Consider the following 16,121-nt stretch of genomic DNA (forward strand, 5'->3'; position numbering starts at 1 on the left):
CAGGACTTATTGTAAAATCACATGTAATTCTTTCTTTAGAGCATTGTTTTTGGACCAAAACTGTGCCAGTTGTATTGAGCCCTATAAAATATCTGGGGAACAGAATTCTCTTTCATTTGAACTACATGTAAAGATTAAAACCCAGACATCTTTTTTAAAACAATGTCTTTTAAAATGGGGGGAGGAGAAAGGCAGGTTAAAATACACATACACTCCAGCTATGTAACTTAATAATTTTGATGGGTTTCTATTAAGTAAAATTGATTGGACAGAAATAGGAATTACTCTGAACACTATAATTCTTTCAGTGCTAATTTTATTCATAATTGAAGTTCAATTAAAAGATTTCTCACTCAGGGGCACCTGTGTGGTTCAGCTGGTTAAGTGTCTTACTTGGGCTCGGGTCATGATCTCAGGGTCATGGGATCCAGCCCATGACAGGCTCCCCGCTGAGCAGGAAGTCTAATTGTTCCTCTCTCTCTCTCTCTCTCCCCCTCCCCCTGCTTGTGTTCTGTTTCTCTCTCAAATAAATAAATGTTAAAAAAAAAAAATCCCCACTCTCGTGAAGATGAGATTTACCCTTATGTCTGTGGTCTTCCAAAGGGGGTTGGGGTATATTTAGCTAACCAGAATGTGCATGTGTATTGGGGGTTCAGAGGGAAGCATTGCAGAGTCCTCAAAGGTGACTTGTAGAAACCATCCTTTTCCTTCTGTCTATAATATGCATAGACCAACAGTATCTAGACCTGCACAGGCACTGTGCCCTGTCCTTGGATCAGCCCTAGGATCCCAACTGCTAGAGAACCTTTGGTCAGTGATTCTGCAGCCTCCCAAAGTGTAAATTGACAGGCAAAAGTTGCTCTTTTATTCTGGAGTTGTACTGCTATCAAATGGAGCACCAAAAAAAAAAAAAAAAAGAGAGAGAGAGAAAGATATAGGAGGGCTTACTCATCATGCTGTTTGGTTTGGCTGCTTTTAGACTATGACCATGTTGAAGTAGATGTTCATTTCATCTGCGCTCCTCAAAAGAAAGATATACATGTGTAGAGCATGTGACTATTAGGCTGCTCTAGGATGAGACCATGGTTTTATTTTCCAAGGTTTCACTTGCCCACAGTTCGGAAGCAGATCATCTTCCTTCTGATGTATCGCCGGGTGACTAGTAGTAGCTTAACACTCGTCACAGTGTCTCACTTGTCATTCATCTCACTTCATCTCATCATGTAGGCATTTAATCATCTCACATCATCACAAGAAGGGTGAGTACAGTGTATTTTGAGAGAGACTACATTCACATAACTTTTAATATATTGTAATTGTTCTTTTTTGTAGTTAATCTCTTAATTCATAAACTATCAGAGGTATGATGTATAGGATGTATAGGAAAAAAACATATATAGGTTTTGATACTGTCTGTGGTTTCAGGCATCCACAGGTCCTTCGACTGTATCTTGGAAGGGGTGGGAATAGGGGAACTACTGTAATAGTTCCCAGCCATTTGGATTTTCTTGTAGTTACATCTCTTTCACAAGGAATAGACCTTAGGGTTTTGAGCAGGTTCTTAGATTGAACAGAAACATGATGAAAAGATTAGTGAGATGGTTGCTTCATTACCTGACAACAGTAACAATAAACACAGTGTACTTAACCCTGCCACAGAGTACTTCTTGTGGTCATCAAGCAACTGTGTAAGATAGGAAATCTTATTATCCCAAAGTTTAGAGAAGAGAGACAATGGAGATTAAGTGACAGTCTCCAAGGGTACATTGTTTTCTTCAGTAAGCAGTGGAACCAGAGTTTAGTTCTAATAGGCTGGCTCCAGAGCTCTTACTCTTAGCCTCTGTGAGCTTCTGCTGCATCATTGGTAGTTCGGACAATACTTTTAATCAAGCATATTGTTATATTTGGTATTCAATTATGTCTGATATCTTACACATTTCAGATCTTTTACAAAATTAAGTGGCCTTTCTATCTCAGAATTCTTGCTTAATTTGTCATAGTAGATTCGACATTGATTTGCTTAAATTTGTGAATACAGTGCTTGGATGGTAGTTTATATTGCTAGTTTTTGTTTTTTTTTTTTTTTTTTTTTTTTTGTTTTTTAGCCAGACTATTCGATTTTTTAAATTAAGGCAAATCATATGCATGATCTTTAACTTGTAACTACTACTCTCACCTTATTCTATAGTTTGAGAAGACTCTTACCCAGTTTCTACTGTTCTTAGAATTCTTTGAAACCCTTCATATCTAAAACAATTTCATGTAAACTGTGATTGACTAATGACTATAGAGATTATATAGTCACAGTTTTTTTTTCAGCATGTGAGGCAGTTTATTGACATTTACTTGCCCAGATGACTTTTCCTCACTGTTTGGGGGGTTAAAAGAATTGAGGGGAAAGGGGACGTGTACAGATGAAGCCAAAAGGCACACACTGAATACGCCATGATGGGCTGAAAAGAGGTTGCTCTGAGACTGACAAGCCCCCCATTTCAGAGGCTAAGAAAGTTTGAGCCCAAGAACATGCGCTCTTGTAGCCAAATCCCTTCTGTCTGCCAGAGGAGAACCAGGCAAACCCTGGCCGGCCAGCCTGCCTGCTGGCTCTGCCACCAGGCATCTTCAGACCTGGCTGTCATGCTTGTGAGACCACTGACATCGCAGTAGCCATGGCGTCCTGACCTAAACAAACAGGGAAGGCCTGGCCTGGCCCCATCTGTATGGCAGAGACAAAGGTGACTGATTAGCAGATCTGTGGTGCACCTCACTTTAATCCATGTGCACATATAAAGTGAAAATTTTTGTTTTGTATTAAAATAGTATCTACATGTTTATTTGTATTTGTGTTCATTTGCCCCTTGTCCAAAAGTGGAATGAAAATATGGTTGAGAGTACAGGTGGTTGAAGTTTTACTGTGGTTCATTTCTGGATTAGAAAGATTCTAAAGCTGTCATTAAAACTGATATAGATTAGGTTTATACAAGTATCTTGAGGCAGCTTTTGAAAAGACCTTTTCCTTTTTTCAAAGTAGACAAAAATCAGCCTTTGCATGACCCTCTTGGAGCCTGCTGTCATTGTAGCAACGTGCTTTATTCCAAGAGAAAGCAGTTCCTTGTAGTAGTAGTTGCCAAAGGGGATGCCCCAGCATCTCTCAGGAATGGTGGTCCTTACAAAGCCATCACATCCTGTTATCGAACCCGCTATGGTCAGGATGTGATGAGCAAAAACTCAGCATCAGTTTAGCAAATAAATGCATTTATTATGAAAGAACTTCAATCTGCCTCTCATACATTAACAACTTCAAAACAGGAAACAGTATACCTTCATCCAGGATGTTGTTTTTGTGTGGGCTTGTGAATGATCCTCTGTAATGTCATCATATCGCCTTCTACAGTTGTTTAAATTCTAATTTCATTTAGATTTTAAGCAACAGATGAACTGTTTTAGTATGCAGAATCTGACCTCTTGTTTTGATATTTGTCTCAGGGGACACCCTCTATACCTGCAGCTGCCACTCTGTCTACGGTAATATCTGGGGATCTGGATCTGTTCACTGAGCAAGCTACAAAGTCAGAAGAGGTGGCAAAGAAACAACTCTCCAAAGACTCCATCTTATCTTTGTATGGTACAGGAACCATTCAGCAGCAGAGTACTCCTGGTAATTCATTTTGAGATCTGCTGTCAATGAATTGTAATGACATTACTAAAAGTATACCCTTTGTGTTATATTACTTCTTCCTATTTTTCTACATAATAAGTGCTGTTGCAATTTATGCAACTACAAAATTGAAATGAAGCATTAGAATTAAAAAGCATATACAGGAGTCACAAAACTTTATTCACTTAGGATTAACAAGCTCTTCACATATCACTTAATATTGTTTCACAAGCTTATAGGACATGGATTTTTTTTAAGAATTATTTTGATTTGCATGAAGTTTACAACTTTGTGTACAGTATGGTATATTCTCTGTAAGTAAACAATCAGTGAATTATCACATGACTTACTAAACTTTGAGGTTTTATTATAATGAAATACTGCACAGTAAGATTCGTTGTTTACATGATCTGTTGAGCCCATTTCCTCTAAAATAGTGAGCTGAAACTATGGGGCATCCCACCTGCTTCTATTAAAGGCAGACATCATCATCTCACTTATGTGTTTGATAGTGGAAGACCAGTAGTGCATGTCAACACAAACAGCACATAATCCTGCTGCGTAGTTTGGATATTTTATATAATTATTGCATAAAATTTATTTATTCTAATTAAATTTGCTCAGGTTTGTAACTGCATTCCAGAAGTAACCAGCTCTGAGGGTACTGGTATGTGAATTGGTCTGAGCAGTAGGAGCAGACTGGAAATAAAATTTTTACTGTAGGTAGTTCAGAAAGATGGTGATCCTTTTTCTGTGATTATGGAGGTGAGTACAGCTATATACAATAGTCCTGTTCTCCTCATTTTCTTTTCATGGCTCTTAAAATACAGGTGTGTTTATGGGACCCACAAATATACCATTTACCTCACAAGCACCGACTGCATTTCAAGGTTTTCCATCAATGGGCGTGCCTGTGCCTGCACCTGCAGCTCCTGGCCTTCTAGGAAATGTGATGGGACAAAGTGCAAGCATGATGGTGGGCATGCCCATGCCCAATGGGTTTATGGGAAATGCACAGACTGGTGTGATGCCACTTCCTCCAAATGTGGTTGGCCCCCAAGGAGGAATGGTGGGACAGATGGGTGCACCCCAGAGTAAGTTTGGCCTGCCGCAAGCCCAACAGCCCCAGTGGAACCTCTCACAGGTAAGGGATCATTAACTTTCCAACTTATCCAGAAGCAAAGAAAGTGGATTTATTTTCTAAATGGTTTTATTTAAGTCTAACAAACTGGCAGAAAAATTAGGGATAATGTATAAGGTGAGAACTGTGTATAGGTATTATGAAGTTTCATCAGATAGACAAATGAGCTGTCACTGACCATATATTGAGATTATTCTGTAAAGAAATAAGCATTTTTTCATTTCAGATTATAACACTGGTAAATATCTTGTAATAGCTAGAAATTATCCTGGGCATCTTGAAAAACTTGCCACTTGGTGAAATTAGCGCCAGGCTTTTAACCCATTTCTCTGGTGGGGTATTTATATAGTCCACTTAGACCAGCCTACCTTCACTAATAATTTTGGGGGAGTCTATGTGGTAATTTGACAAATTAGAAACATATCCAGCCTCCTATTCTCAGAGCACTATTTTATGAGGGATCTAGGCTATTCTCCATGTCATGTGACTACTGCCCCTGGCTTTATAAGAACTATTTTTGTTTAAAATCCTTTATAAAGTTGGATTTCCTTTATACTTAGGGACAAGTCCATATTTGTCTCAGACATCCCCTCATAGTTTAAGCCAACATTTTAGTATAACTTCTTTCAAATCAATTTTTATTTTAGTGCTCCATTCTGACCTTAGATTTAGGTTCATGCTCCAACAACTCCTTCCATTTACAGTTCTTATTTGATCTTCCTCTAGCATTTGGAGGATTCTTGGTTTCTGTTTTGGTCAGCTGTTTTACCTTGAAAGCATTGAAAGAATAGTCTATAGTAATTATTAACATTACCAAAATCACTGTCTATCCCATGAATGCTTTTACTATCACTATAATCTCCACACCCAACATGGAGTTCAAACTCATAACCCTGAAATCGAGTCACATGCTCTACTGACTGAGCCAACCAGGCACCTCTATCGTCATTATTTATTTAAAGGAATTATTTGTGGCACCTGGGTGGCTCAGTTAGTTAAGCGTCCAACTCTTGATCTCACGGTGCGAATTAAAAAAATAAAAAAGAAAGTAATTATCTGTAGGACATTGCTCTCAATATTAGGGAACCTCAAGTACCAAATGTCAGAAACCACTTTTGTTTAGCCAAAATGCTGGAGCACACTCAGATAAGGTTAAGGGGCTAGACACATCCATAAGGAGTTAACGTTGGCCCTTATTTCCAGGCATTTTCCAGCACCTGCTCACTGCAAGGTGGTTATAACATCCATTAGTAGGTAAGAAGAGCTGAACACTAATGCCTCATCAGCAAGGCTGTAAACATCAGTGTCTGCAAAATAACAAATGAACTTTATTAAGAATATATTCCAACCCTGAGCATTGATTTTGAATCAGCTCTGTACTTAGTGATAAATCTTGCCATATGAATCTGAGAAGTACCACAGGGAAAGGGTTAGGATGCTCCTATACATATATCATTCCAGTTTGGAATAAAAATACATGTAATGTTATACCATGAAAATTAATTTTAGATGTGTAGTGGTTAACTGAGCAAAAGAAAAGGTATGCTTTAAGACCTTTATAAAAATATTAATAGGTATGTAGAACCATTTAAGATTTTAATAAAGACAGAAGAATAGCTTTCTAAAATTTCCTCAGTCCTTACAGTTAAAGCACAACATCCAGGTAGAATTGAAAGAATAGTGGACTCAGATTCAAAGATTGTTTTGGTACTTTCTTTCAGTTGTGTTTAATCTTTGGGGGACAAGAAATGGGAGTCTTGAAAATGAATAAATAGAATATAATTGAGATCACTTTATGGACAATGCTAACAAAAAAAAAGTGGAAAAAAAAGTGGAAGGAAATGAACAAAAAGTGAAATGAAGTAGCTACTTGCTTTCTCTAGGGAAATAATTGTTTGGTAGTCTACTTTTTACCCCCCGTGATTTGACTAATTTTCACATGTTGAAAAGTACTTATAATTGCTATTAAATGTCATTATCTGACTAACATCAAATAAAGGCAGCTTCTAATACAATAGGGTAACTTAAAAATGTCTAACTGTGGCTAACGAAACAAGAATTAAAAGTGAAGTAAGCCTCTTAAATAAGCTTTTTATGTTTCACAGATGAATCAGCAAATGGCTGGCATGAGTATCAGTAGTACGAACCCAACATTGGGTTTTGGCCAGCCCCCCAACACAACAGCAGGATGGTCTGGAAGCTCATCGGGTCAGACTCTCAGCACACAGCTGTGGAAATGAAAACTGCAGTGCAAGTTTCATCCAGAACTACCACCTGACATTCCTTGCTAAAACGCATCTAGTTCCCTTGTTTCTTCATGTACATATATTTTTTCTTTTTCCCCATTTGTTCATATTAAGAATTACCTGACTGACCGTGTTGGTCTGTACTGATTAAATTTGGTGTGAAAAGCAGGTTGAGAAACCATTTTATGTCAAGGGCAGCTTTGCTCATTTCCCATGATTTCATAAACCACATTATTTGAGAAGCTGCTCAGTCAACTTGCATAATCAGTTTTTTAGTCTCAATAAAATTATAGCTCTAATGTCTGCATATAAGGGAAGTAGTTATCATGTTAGTAATACCTCTAACAGTATAAACCCCACCCCCAAATTAGCCAGTAATCCTGTAGGATGGTACTGTATGATCAAATGTTTAATCATATAAATAGAATGTAAATGTATCACTGAGCACTGTTTTCTAGTGTATCAAAGTTCTTTTATTTCATCATTCACTTCACTGTGCTGTTGTTATGATGTGCTTAACAGGGAACGTGGTTAGTGAAAGGAAGATAAACCTGGATGTTACTACAAAACTTAGTTTAACGAATGTTTAAAAAACCTCAAATTCTGCCTCTTGTAATTTGGATCTCTTCTTATGTACATAGTGCTGATAACATGAAGACCTTTCTCTGCACTATAATGCAAACAGGGTAACTAAACAAAGCCACTTTCAATCCTTGAAGGTATATCCAGGTTTATGACAGTAATTGTGTTTACATTTTATGGTGCCTAGTATTGACAAAATGTTATATCCCTATATTAAACAGATGAATCCATAGACCTTTTTATTTTTGTGGGTTTTATTTCCTACAATGTATACTGCCACCAACCTTACAAATATTACTTAACATTGCAAAGTGAGGAACTGGGAACATTTAGTTGACAAAATACCTGTCATTTGTTTCTAAAACCTGCTCCGTTCTACCAATTATAAGGCCAAATGGGAAAAAAAAAAAAAAAGTACATAAGATACTCACAACGGTATCCTGCAGTGTCACTAGTTGTACTGTACAAAGAACTTCCAGTTTAGTTGTAGGAAAAACATGCAGAACAAAGACAAAAACATAGACTTTATACCAATCCCATCAGCTGTATGAACTGATAGGCTCTGTTTAAACAGATGTCCATCAGCTGACAATAAAGGCTGTCCTACTGAAGTGAACAATACCTGAATGTTCTGCAGCCTAACCTCCGAACTCCTCTTCCACATCCACTAGCGAGGCAGACTGCACCAGCTGCTGCTTCAGTTCAGTTTATACCTCAATTTTCACTGTGTCCAGGTGGTACTTTGGCTCGTTGGCTAGATTAACCTTCTCTGTCCGCGTGTGCCACACGAGAACCTATAGAGGAGGGAAATCTTTTGGGTAGCCACACTTCTTAACGCTGACACTCAACAAGGTCAAGCAGCACAAGTGAAATGAATACCTTGGTGCAGTTATTTGCTTTTGGTTCCAGTTCTTCAACTGTTGTTATCTGTTTTAGAAAATCAGATTCTTGCATCCCTGGCTGGGATCCACGACGCTTAAATACGGCTTTTGGATTGGACAAGATGACTTGAAGACTTACAGCAAATCCTTTGTGAAAAGAAAAAAAAAAGACTTTAAAATAAAATACTGGTGTACTTCTCTTTTTTCTGTAAAATTTTGGATACATCAAAAACTTCTTTGAATATCAAGTATGTGCTAGGTCTTGGTTCACAAAGTTGAACAGGAGCATTATATGTATCACAGTCCCAAAAGGAAAGACAGTTATTACAGTGTAGTCCATTCAGTGCCATGACAAAGGTGTATGCACGGGGGTGGGGGCAGGGAACAACATCTACTGTATATACAAAGTCTGGGCTGTTGATAATAAGCTGCTCTTTCACAGAAGTCATCACACCCCGACATTCAGCACACTGGGAATTAAGAACTAAATGTAGCTGAAGAGCATACAGACTTACCCTAAATATCCTCCGGATAGAGAGAGCCTGCCCAGGTCTCCTGCCTATTCTTTATCATCTTTATGTGTGCTCTTACCAGAACCAGCACTGCTGTGATTTACTTTGAGTTTAGAAGTCAATTAGCTAGAAAATGAAAACTACATAATCATTTGGTTTAAATTTCCAATTGGTTCAACCGGACAGGGAAGGGGGAGAGTTGGAAATCAATGCGGGAGATGTCAGGCCATTTGATAAATTTAATTTTGGGGTTTAATTTTTTTTCTTAAGGAAACAAATGAGTGTCAACCTCCTTGAATGATTTAGTCATGAAAAATCATTACTATTTAAATCTGTAGTTTAACAAATCCTGTGTTAAAGGCTCAGCCATTAAATGCTCTACAAGCTATCTCAGCAAGCAACTGCTACAACCTTTGTAGTTGTTTTGGAAGTCTGAAGCCCTGGACCTCTGCTCTTAATGACTAAGCTGACTCTGTAAAGTCAGACACCCTCCTAGAATTAAAGCTGTGAGGACCAATCTCCAAGGACATTTCTTAGCAACATTTTGCCCTCTTCGACATTAACTGAATTGATTTATACTTCTTTTTGCAAAAGTATAGTTGGGGAGTTGTGAGAAAACTATAACCAGGGCAGCCCCAGTGGCGCAGCGGTTTAGCGCCACCTGCAGCCTGGGGTGTGATCCTGGAGACCCGGGATCGAGTCTCACATCGGGCTTCCTGCATGGAGCCTGCTTCTCCCTCCTCCTGTGTCTCTGCCTCTCTCTTGGCTCTCTCTGAATGAATGAATAAATCTTTAAAAAAAAAAAAACACTACAACCAGCATTCTCAATCTCCTCACCTGCCAGACTGGGCCAGTCCCACATACTAGAACCTGTCCCCTTGATAGGAAAACTTCCCACTAAGCCACCTACAAACATAACTTTGTACATTACTTGCTGAGTGAGGCAAAATAAATAAAGCATTAGCTGAGGACTGGCCCCAAAATTCACCAATTCTGAAGAGAGGCAGCACATTCCAGCAGAAGGAACACTAAATTTGGAATTAGAAGCCTTTTGGTTTTGCCTGGATCCTTGTACTTGGGACATTGGCCAAGTCACTTAACCTTTCTTGATCCTGAAACTTCCCCATTTCCTCACCTGCAAGAGCAGTGTGACACCTTTTCAACTCAGCATCTGATATAAAATCAGCAAATGGAAAGACCCCACTAACTGCAAAGCACAGTTCAAAAGATTCTATGGTATGTAAGTTAAAATACCATTGTAAGAAGGGCAGATGGCACTGGCCACCATTTACAGTTGGAAAACGGTTGAAAGGAAAAGGGGCTGCGAAAGTAGTGGCAGAAATCAGGCCACCTGCATTTCACACCACTTGGCTGGTAAGTCTGAAGCCTTCTTCATACAGCCTAAACAGCCACAGACCTCTTCAGCAAAAAGCCAAAAGGTCAAATTCACAAAAGGTGACTTTTATAATAGGTGAATTCAGATTTTAGTGTCCTAAGATGTCTTGCTTTTTCTCATGTACTTTAAGTTTCATCCCTTTTCTATAGTTGAGGACCTGCCCTTCTCAATCACTTAAGATCCTGGTATATTTTTCACGTGGCTTTAAGGTAGTATTTCCTCATTCTTAACTTTAAAAAAAGAGTCTAAAATGTAAAGCAGTCTGAAAATGCTTGAAGCCACTTTGATTTTCCCCGAAGTCTTGAACACATTCATCATGGTGACCACTGAAAAATATGGATTGTATTTTCTTGTTTTCCTTGGTTCAGGAATATCCTTCTAACTCTTAAAGCAGACTCATATAGTACAATGTACAACTTCCGCAAGCAAAGCTGACAACTGGCCCTTTCCTGGCCTCACTGGAGGGGTGGGTGGTGCCTGGCAGGTCAGCAACCGTGGCTCACCTTAGTGGCAACGTGGTTTTCTGTTTAATAATACAAAAGGAGGAGGGAGGCAATTCAGATGCTCTTCAAATCTCCTACCTCCTCTATTTCTTCACCGTGCCTCTGCTCAGCTTCAAAGTACTTCAAAGGAAGCCGGGCACAGCCAGCATGTAGGAACTGCACACTACCTAGCCCCAAACTCCGGTTGCCTTTCAGGGAATCATCTGACCTGCTAAGAAGCTGGGGAGTTAAAGAGTTTTCCCTCTGAAAGCAGCACAAGTTTTTAGCTTCTTAAACCACTGCTTCCAACCCAACATGGATATTTTGGGTTTTCTTAATTTCCAAGTATTTATGCCTCAAGTATCATACGTACTTCCTTTTTTCTAGTGAAATTAATTTAGCTTTAAAGATGTTGGCAGTAGTTCAGATATTGGGAGCCTTACAAAAATCATGGGAGTAGAATTCTCTGTCCTACGGGTGTATAAAAATTAAAATGCAAATTAAAACTGGTTATTCACTATGAACACAGAACTTCCTGACTTCTTCAAGTGACACAGGGATAGGGTGGAGAAACTGTCTCTTATGTTTGTATTCCCCTGTGTGTGTGTGTGTATACATATACATATGTATATATATAATAAACTTATGTCACACATATTCTAAATAAACATAACATAGAATTTTTTCTAGTACCCAGCAACATAAAATTCAAAACACCTGAGCTACAAAAATTACCAGATGTACAAATAAGCCGGAAAATACAACCCCATAATGAAAATAAAAATCAGTCAACAGAAATAACATAGAAGATAGAATTACAGAACAAAGACATTAAAACATTATAAATAAGCCTCCTATGTTCAAAAAGGTAGGGGAAAGATTGAGCATGCTAATGAGAGATACGGCAGATAGAAAAAAGACCCAGAGATCTCACTGTTGTGAAAATATACAGGCTGGTATTAGCAGCTGATAAGATACTGCAGAATAGGGGATCCCTGGGTGGCGTAGCGGTTTGGCGCCTGCCTTTGGCCCAGGGCGCGATCCTGGAGACCCGGGATCGAATCCCACGTCGGGCTCCCGGTGCATGGAGCCTGCTTCTTCCTCTGCCTGTGTCTCTGCCTCTCTCTCTCTCTCTCTCTCTCTCTCTGTGTGTGTGTGTGTGTGACTATCATAAATAAATAAAAATTAAAAAAAAAGACACTGCAGAATAAAGGCTAGCAAACTTGAAGACATAACAATAGAAACCACTAAAAAGAAAACACCAAAACATACAAACACGTCACAGAAACTGAATGAAAGGTAGGAAAGGGAGATAGAAAATGGAATAACTGAAAACTTACTAAGTTTGATCAGTAAAGTTATATAAGACTTAACCAACTTGACCTGACATTTAGAGGACACTCCATCTAACAATACAGAATACACGATTTTTCAAGCAGCATTGTCAAGACAGGCCATAGTCTGGGCCATAAATCAAATCTCAATAAATTCAAAAGAGCTCAAATTGTAAAAATATTTCTCTGACCACAATGGAATTCAAATAGAAATAATACGAAAATATCTGGAAGATCTCTAAATATTTGGACACCAAATAATGTAATTCTAAATAAACTATGGATCTAAGAAGAAATCAAAAGGGAAATGAAAAAGTGGTTAACTGAATGAAAACAGAAATGTAGGATGCATCTAAAGCAGTACTTAAGGGGCACCTGGGTAGCTTAGGTCATGATCTTGGGGTCCTGAGAGGATTATTGTTGGATTCAGTTGGTTGGATTCATACTGGCATTCAATCATGACCAAGTGAGGTTTATTCCAAGACTGCAATGTTGATTTAACATTTCAAAATCAGTGTAATTCACAAAGCTAGACTTAAAAAAAAATTATAGAGAAAATGCACTCGACAAAATCCAACATCAAGATTTTTAAAAAGCTACCTGGTAAACTAATAACTTCCTCAACTTGATAAAGAGCATCTACGAAACACCTACTGCCAATATTATATATGCTTAATAGTGAAAGTGTTAAACCCTTGCAGTCTGGAATGCAAGCGTGTCTGCTCTCAATTTTTATTCAACAATGTACTGGAGGCCCTAGTCATTACAATAAGGAAAAAACAAAAACTAGACAAACTGGAAAGGAAAAAGCAAGTCCAGCAAATCTCTTCCTCCTTCAGCTATAGTTAAAAGCATTGGTAATGCTTATCAATTCCTTATAGTGTGTATCAACTTAGTCTCACTTCCATATACTTGTCCCACTGGCTTATTCTTTTTTCTAACCACACAGTCTAATCTCAAGCAAGGCTGATACAAACCAAAACTATTTCTAATTCCCAAAGGATAGTTTTTGGCAACAATACCTTTATAGTCTGGTTACAAGAATGATACTAATGGCCTTTTTTCCCTAACAGTCACTCTGGCTAATGGTATTAGAATACTGGGCTCTTGACACTTCTACTACTGGCAGTAGGTATCAGGTAATTTAAAAAGTCGGTCTCTACTACAAATTAAAAAAAAAAAAAGATAATCTCCAAATTAAAGCATTTACACATGTAGGGGCACCTGGGTGGCTCAGTTAAGTGTCTGCCTTCAGCTCACGACATGCTCTTGGGGTTCTGGGATCAAGCCCTGCATCAAGCTCCCTGCTTGGTGAGGAATCTGCTTCTCCCTCTCCCCTCTGCCCCTCCACCATTTGTGCTCTCCCTGCCTTCCTCTCCAATAAATAAAATTTTTTTAAAAATGTATACACATACAACTGTCTAAAGATGTGCATGTGGTACCTCCTCTCCTCTCTGTAATTCTGAGGTGAACCACTCACAGCTCATCCTAGCAGAGAACATCCAGTCTTTTGTAAAGTGTGTGAATCTTCCCTACCTACCTGCGTTCCTCATTGAGATTCATAGATAATGAAATTTGCCTTTTTAAAGGAGCATTAAGTGGCTTTTAGCATATTCATAATTCTGGGCACCATTTTTAAAAACTAGTCTTTCTCTATTGAATGGTCTTAGCATCCTTGGCAAAAATCAACTGATTGATAAACCCATAATGTAAGGGTTTATTTCTGCTCTTTCAATTCCATTCTATTAATTCATATACTCATCTTTATGCCAGTGCCACACTATTCCTGGAGCTTTATATACTAAGTTTTCATATCAGAAAGTTTAAGTCTTCCAACTTTGTTCTGTTTCAAAATTGTTTTGGCTATTTTGAGTTCCTTCTTTTCCAATATGAATTTTAGGATGATGGCAATTTCTGCAAAACAGGCAGCCATAATCTTGATAGGAATTACCCTGAATCGAAATACAAATCAAAACCACAATGAGATACCACCTCACACCAGTGAGAATGGGGAACATTAACAAGGCAGGAAACCACAAATGTTGGAGAGGATGCAGAGAAAAGGGAACACTCTTACACTGTTGGTGGGAATGTGAACTGGTGCAGCCACTCTGGAAAACTGTGTGGAGGTTCCTCAAAGAGTTGAAAATAGACCTGCCCTACGACCCAGCAATTGCACTGTTAGGGATTTACCCCAAAGATTCAGATGCAATGAAACGCCGGGACACCTGCACCCCCATGTTTCTAGCAGCAATGTCCACAGTAGCCAAACTGTGGAAGGAGCCTCAGTGTCCATCGAAAGATGAATGGATAAAGAAGATGTGGTTTATGTATACAATGGAATATTACTCAGCCATTAGAAACGACAAATACCCACCATTTGTTTTGACATGGATGGAACTGGAGGGTATTATGCGGAGTGAAGTAAGTCAATCGGAGAAGGACGAACAGTGTATGTTCTCATTCATTTGGGGAATATAAATAATAGTGAAAGGGAATATAAGGGAAGGGAGAAGAAATGTGAGGGAAATATCAGAAAGGGAGACAGAACATAGAGACTCCTAACTCTGGGAAACGAACTAGGGGTGGTGGAGGGGGAGGAGGGGGGGGTGGGGGTGAATGGGTGACGGGCACTGAGGGGGACACTTGACGGGATGAGCACTGGGTGTTATTCTGTATGTTGGTAAATTGAACACTAATAAAAATTAACTTATTAAAAAAAAAAAGGAATTACCCTGAATCTACAGATTAATTTGGGGAATACTGTCATTTGAGTAATCTTTTAACCCATAACATTGTCTCCTAATCCAGGAATATAAGATGTCTTTCTACTTCTCAAGTTCTTTAATTTCTCTTAATAATGTTTTATAGTTTTTAGTATACAAGCCTGATACTTATTTTGTTAAATGTTACTGAGTATTTTATTATTTGACACTATTGTGAATAAAATGGTCTTATAGTTTCATTTTTCAAGTTGTTCATTGCCAATGTAATAGAAATGCAATTGATTTCTTATGTTGATCTTGTATCTTACAATCTTGCTAAATTTATTTACTAGCACTAATAATAGTGTAGGCTCCAACACAGAGTTTAAACTCAATTCTGGAATCAAGACCTGAGCTGAGACCAAGAGTTAGACACTTAACTGACTGAGCCACCCGGGCACCTCCCCCCATTTTTTTTTAAGTAGGCACCATGCTACAAGTTGTACATGTACTCTTGAGGCTATATTTTAAAAAAATCATGCTATTGATAACTGAAGATATTTTACTTCTTCCTTTACAACCTAGATGCCTTTTATTCATTGTTTTCAACTAATTATCCCAGTTACAACCTACATTACGAAGGTGAATACAACTGTCAAGAGGGGTCATCCTCGTCATGATCTTAGGGGAAAAGCTTTCATCTTCAGCTATTAAGTAGGTTAGCTTTTTCATGGATGCCCTGTATCAGGTAAAAGATGTTCTTTTCCATTCCTCACTTATCAATCTAGTGTCTTTATCATGAAAGAATGTTGAATTCTGTCACATTTTCTGCACCTATTGATTTGATCATGTGGCTTTTGTTGTTTGTTCTGATATGGTGTAGCATATTTACTGACTTTTGTATATGAAATACCCTTACACGACAGGGATAATTCCCATCTGGTCATGGTGTATGATCTTTTTTGTTATACTTTGCTGGATTAACTCCACTAGTACTTTGTTTAGGATTTTTGCATCCACATTCATAAGAGATATTAGTCTATAGGGTTTTTTTTTCTCTTTGATGTCCAGTGTTGGTATCAGGGTAACTATGGCTTTACAGAAGGACTTCAAACATGTTCCCGCCTTACATTTTGGAAATGTTCATGAAAGATTGGTCTTAATTCTTATTTTCTTAAAGAATTTAT

The 16,121-nt window shown here is 38.3% G+C and overlaps 2 protein-coding genes across 5 annotated transcripts in view; one reads left to right on the forward strand and one right to left on the reverse strand.

Annotated features, from left to right (window-relative positions):
• Nucleotides 1-7,858, forward strand: part of SMAP1 (small ArfGAP 1) — a 175,122-nt gene extending 167,264 nt beyond the window's left edge. For all 4 annotated transcript variants that reach the window (XM_055329996.1, XM_055329997.1, XM_055329998.1 and 1 more), the window contains 3 exons: nucleotides 3,484-3,655; nucleotides 4,486-4,799; nucleotides 6,902-7,858. In XM_055329996.1, the coding sequence (XP_055185971.1) occupies nucleotides 3,484-3,655; nucleotides 4,486-4,799; nucleotides 6,902-7,036 (621 nt within the window). In that variant the 3' untranslated portion in view covers nucleotides 7,037-7,858. The remainder of the gene's footprint in view (nucleotides 1-3,483; nucleotides 3,656-4,485; nucleotides 4,800-6,901) is intronic.
• A 140-nt stretch (nucleotides 7,859-7,998) lies between these two features.
• Nucleotides 7,999-16,121, reverse strand: part of B3GAT2 (beta-1,3-glucuronyltransferase 2) — an 80,871-nt gene continuing 72,748 nt past the window's right edge. The window contains exons 3-4 of the mRNA XM_055330000.1: nucleotides 8,504-8,652; nucleotides 7,999-8,418 (exon numbers count right to left, since the gene is read on the reverse strand). Coding sequence (XP_055185975.1) covers nucleotides 8,332-8,418; nucleotides 8,504-8,652 — 236 coding nt within the window. The 3' untranslated portion in view covers nucleotides 7,999-8,331. The remainder of the gene's footprint in view (nucleotides 8,419-8,503; nucleotides 8,653-16,121) is intronic.

The sequence above is a fragment of the Nyctereutes procyonoides genome, unplaced genomic scaffold (assembly GCF_905146905.1).
Source record: "Nyctereutes procyonoides isolate TBG_1078 unplaced genomic scaffold, NYPRO_anot_genome, whole genome shotgun sequence".
NCBI classification, from domain to species: domain Eukaryota; kingdom Metazoa; phylum Chordata; class Mammalia; order Carnivora; family Canidae; genus Nyctereutes; species Nyctereutes procyonoides.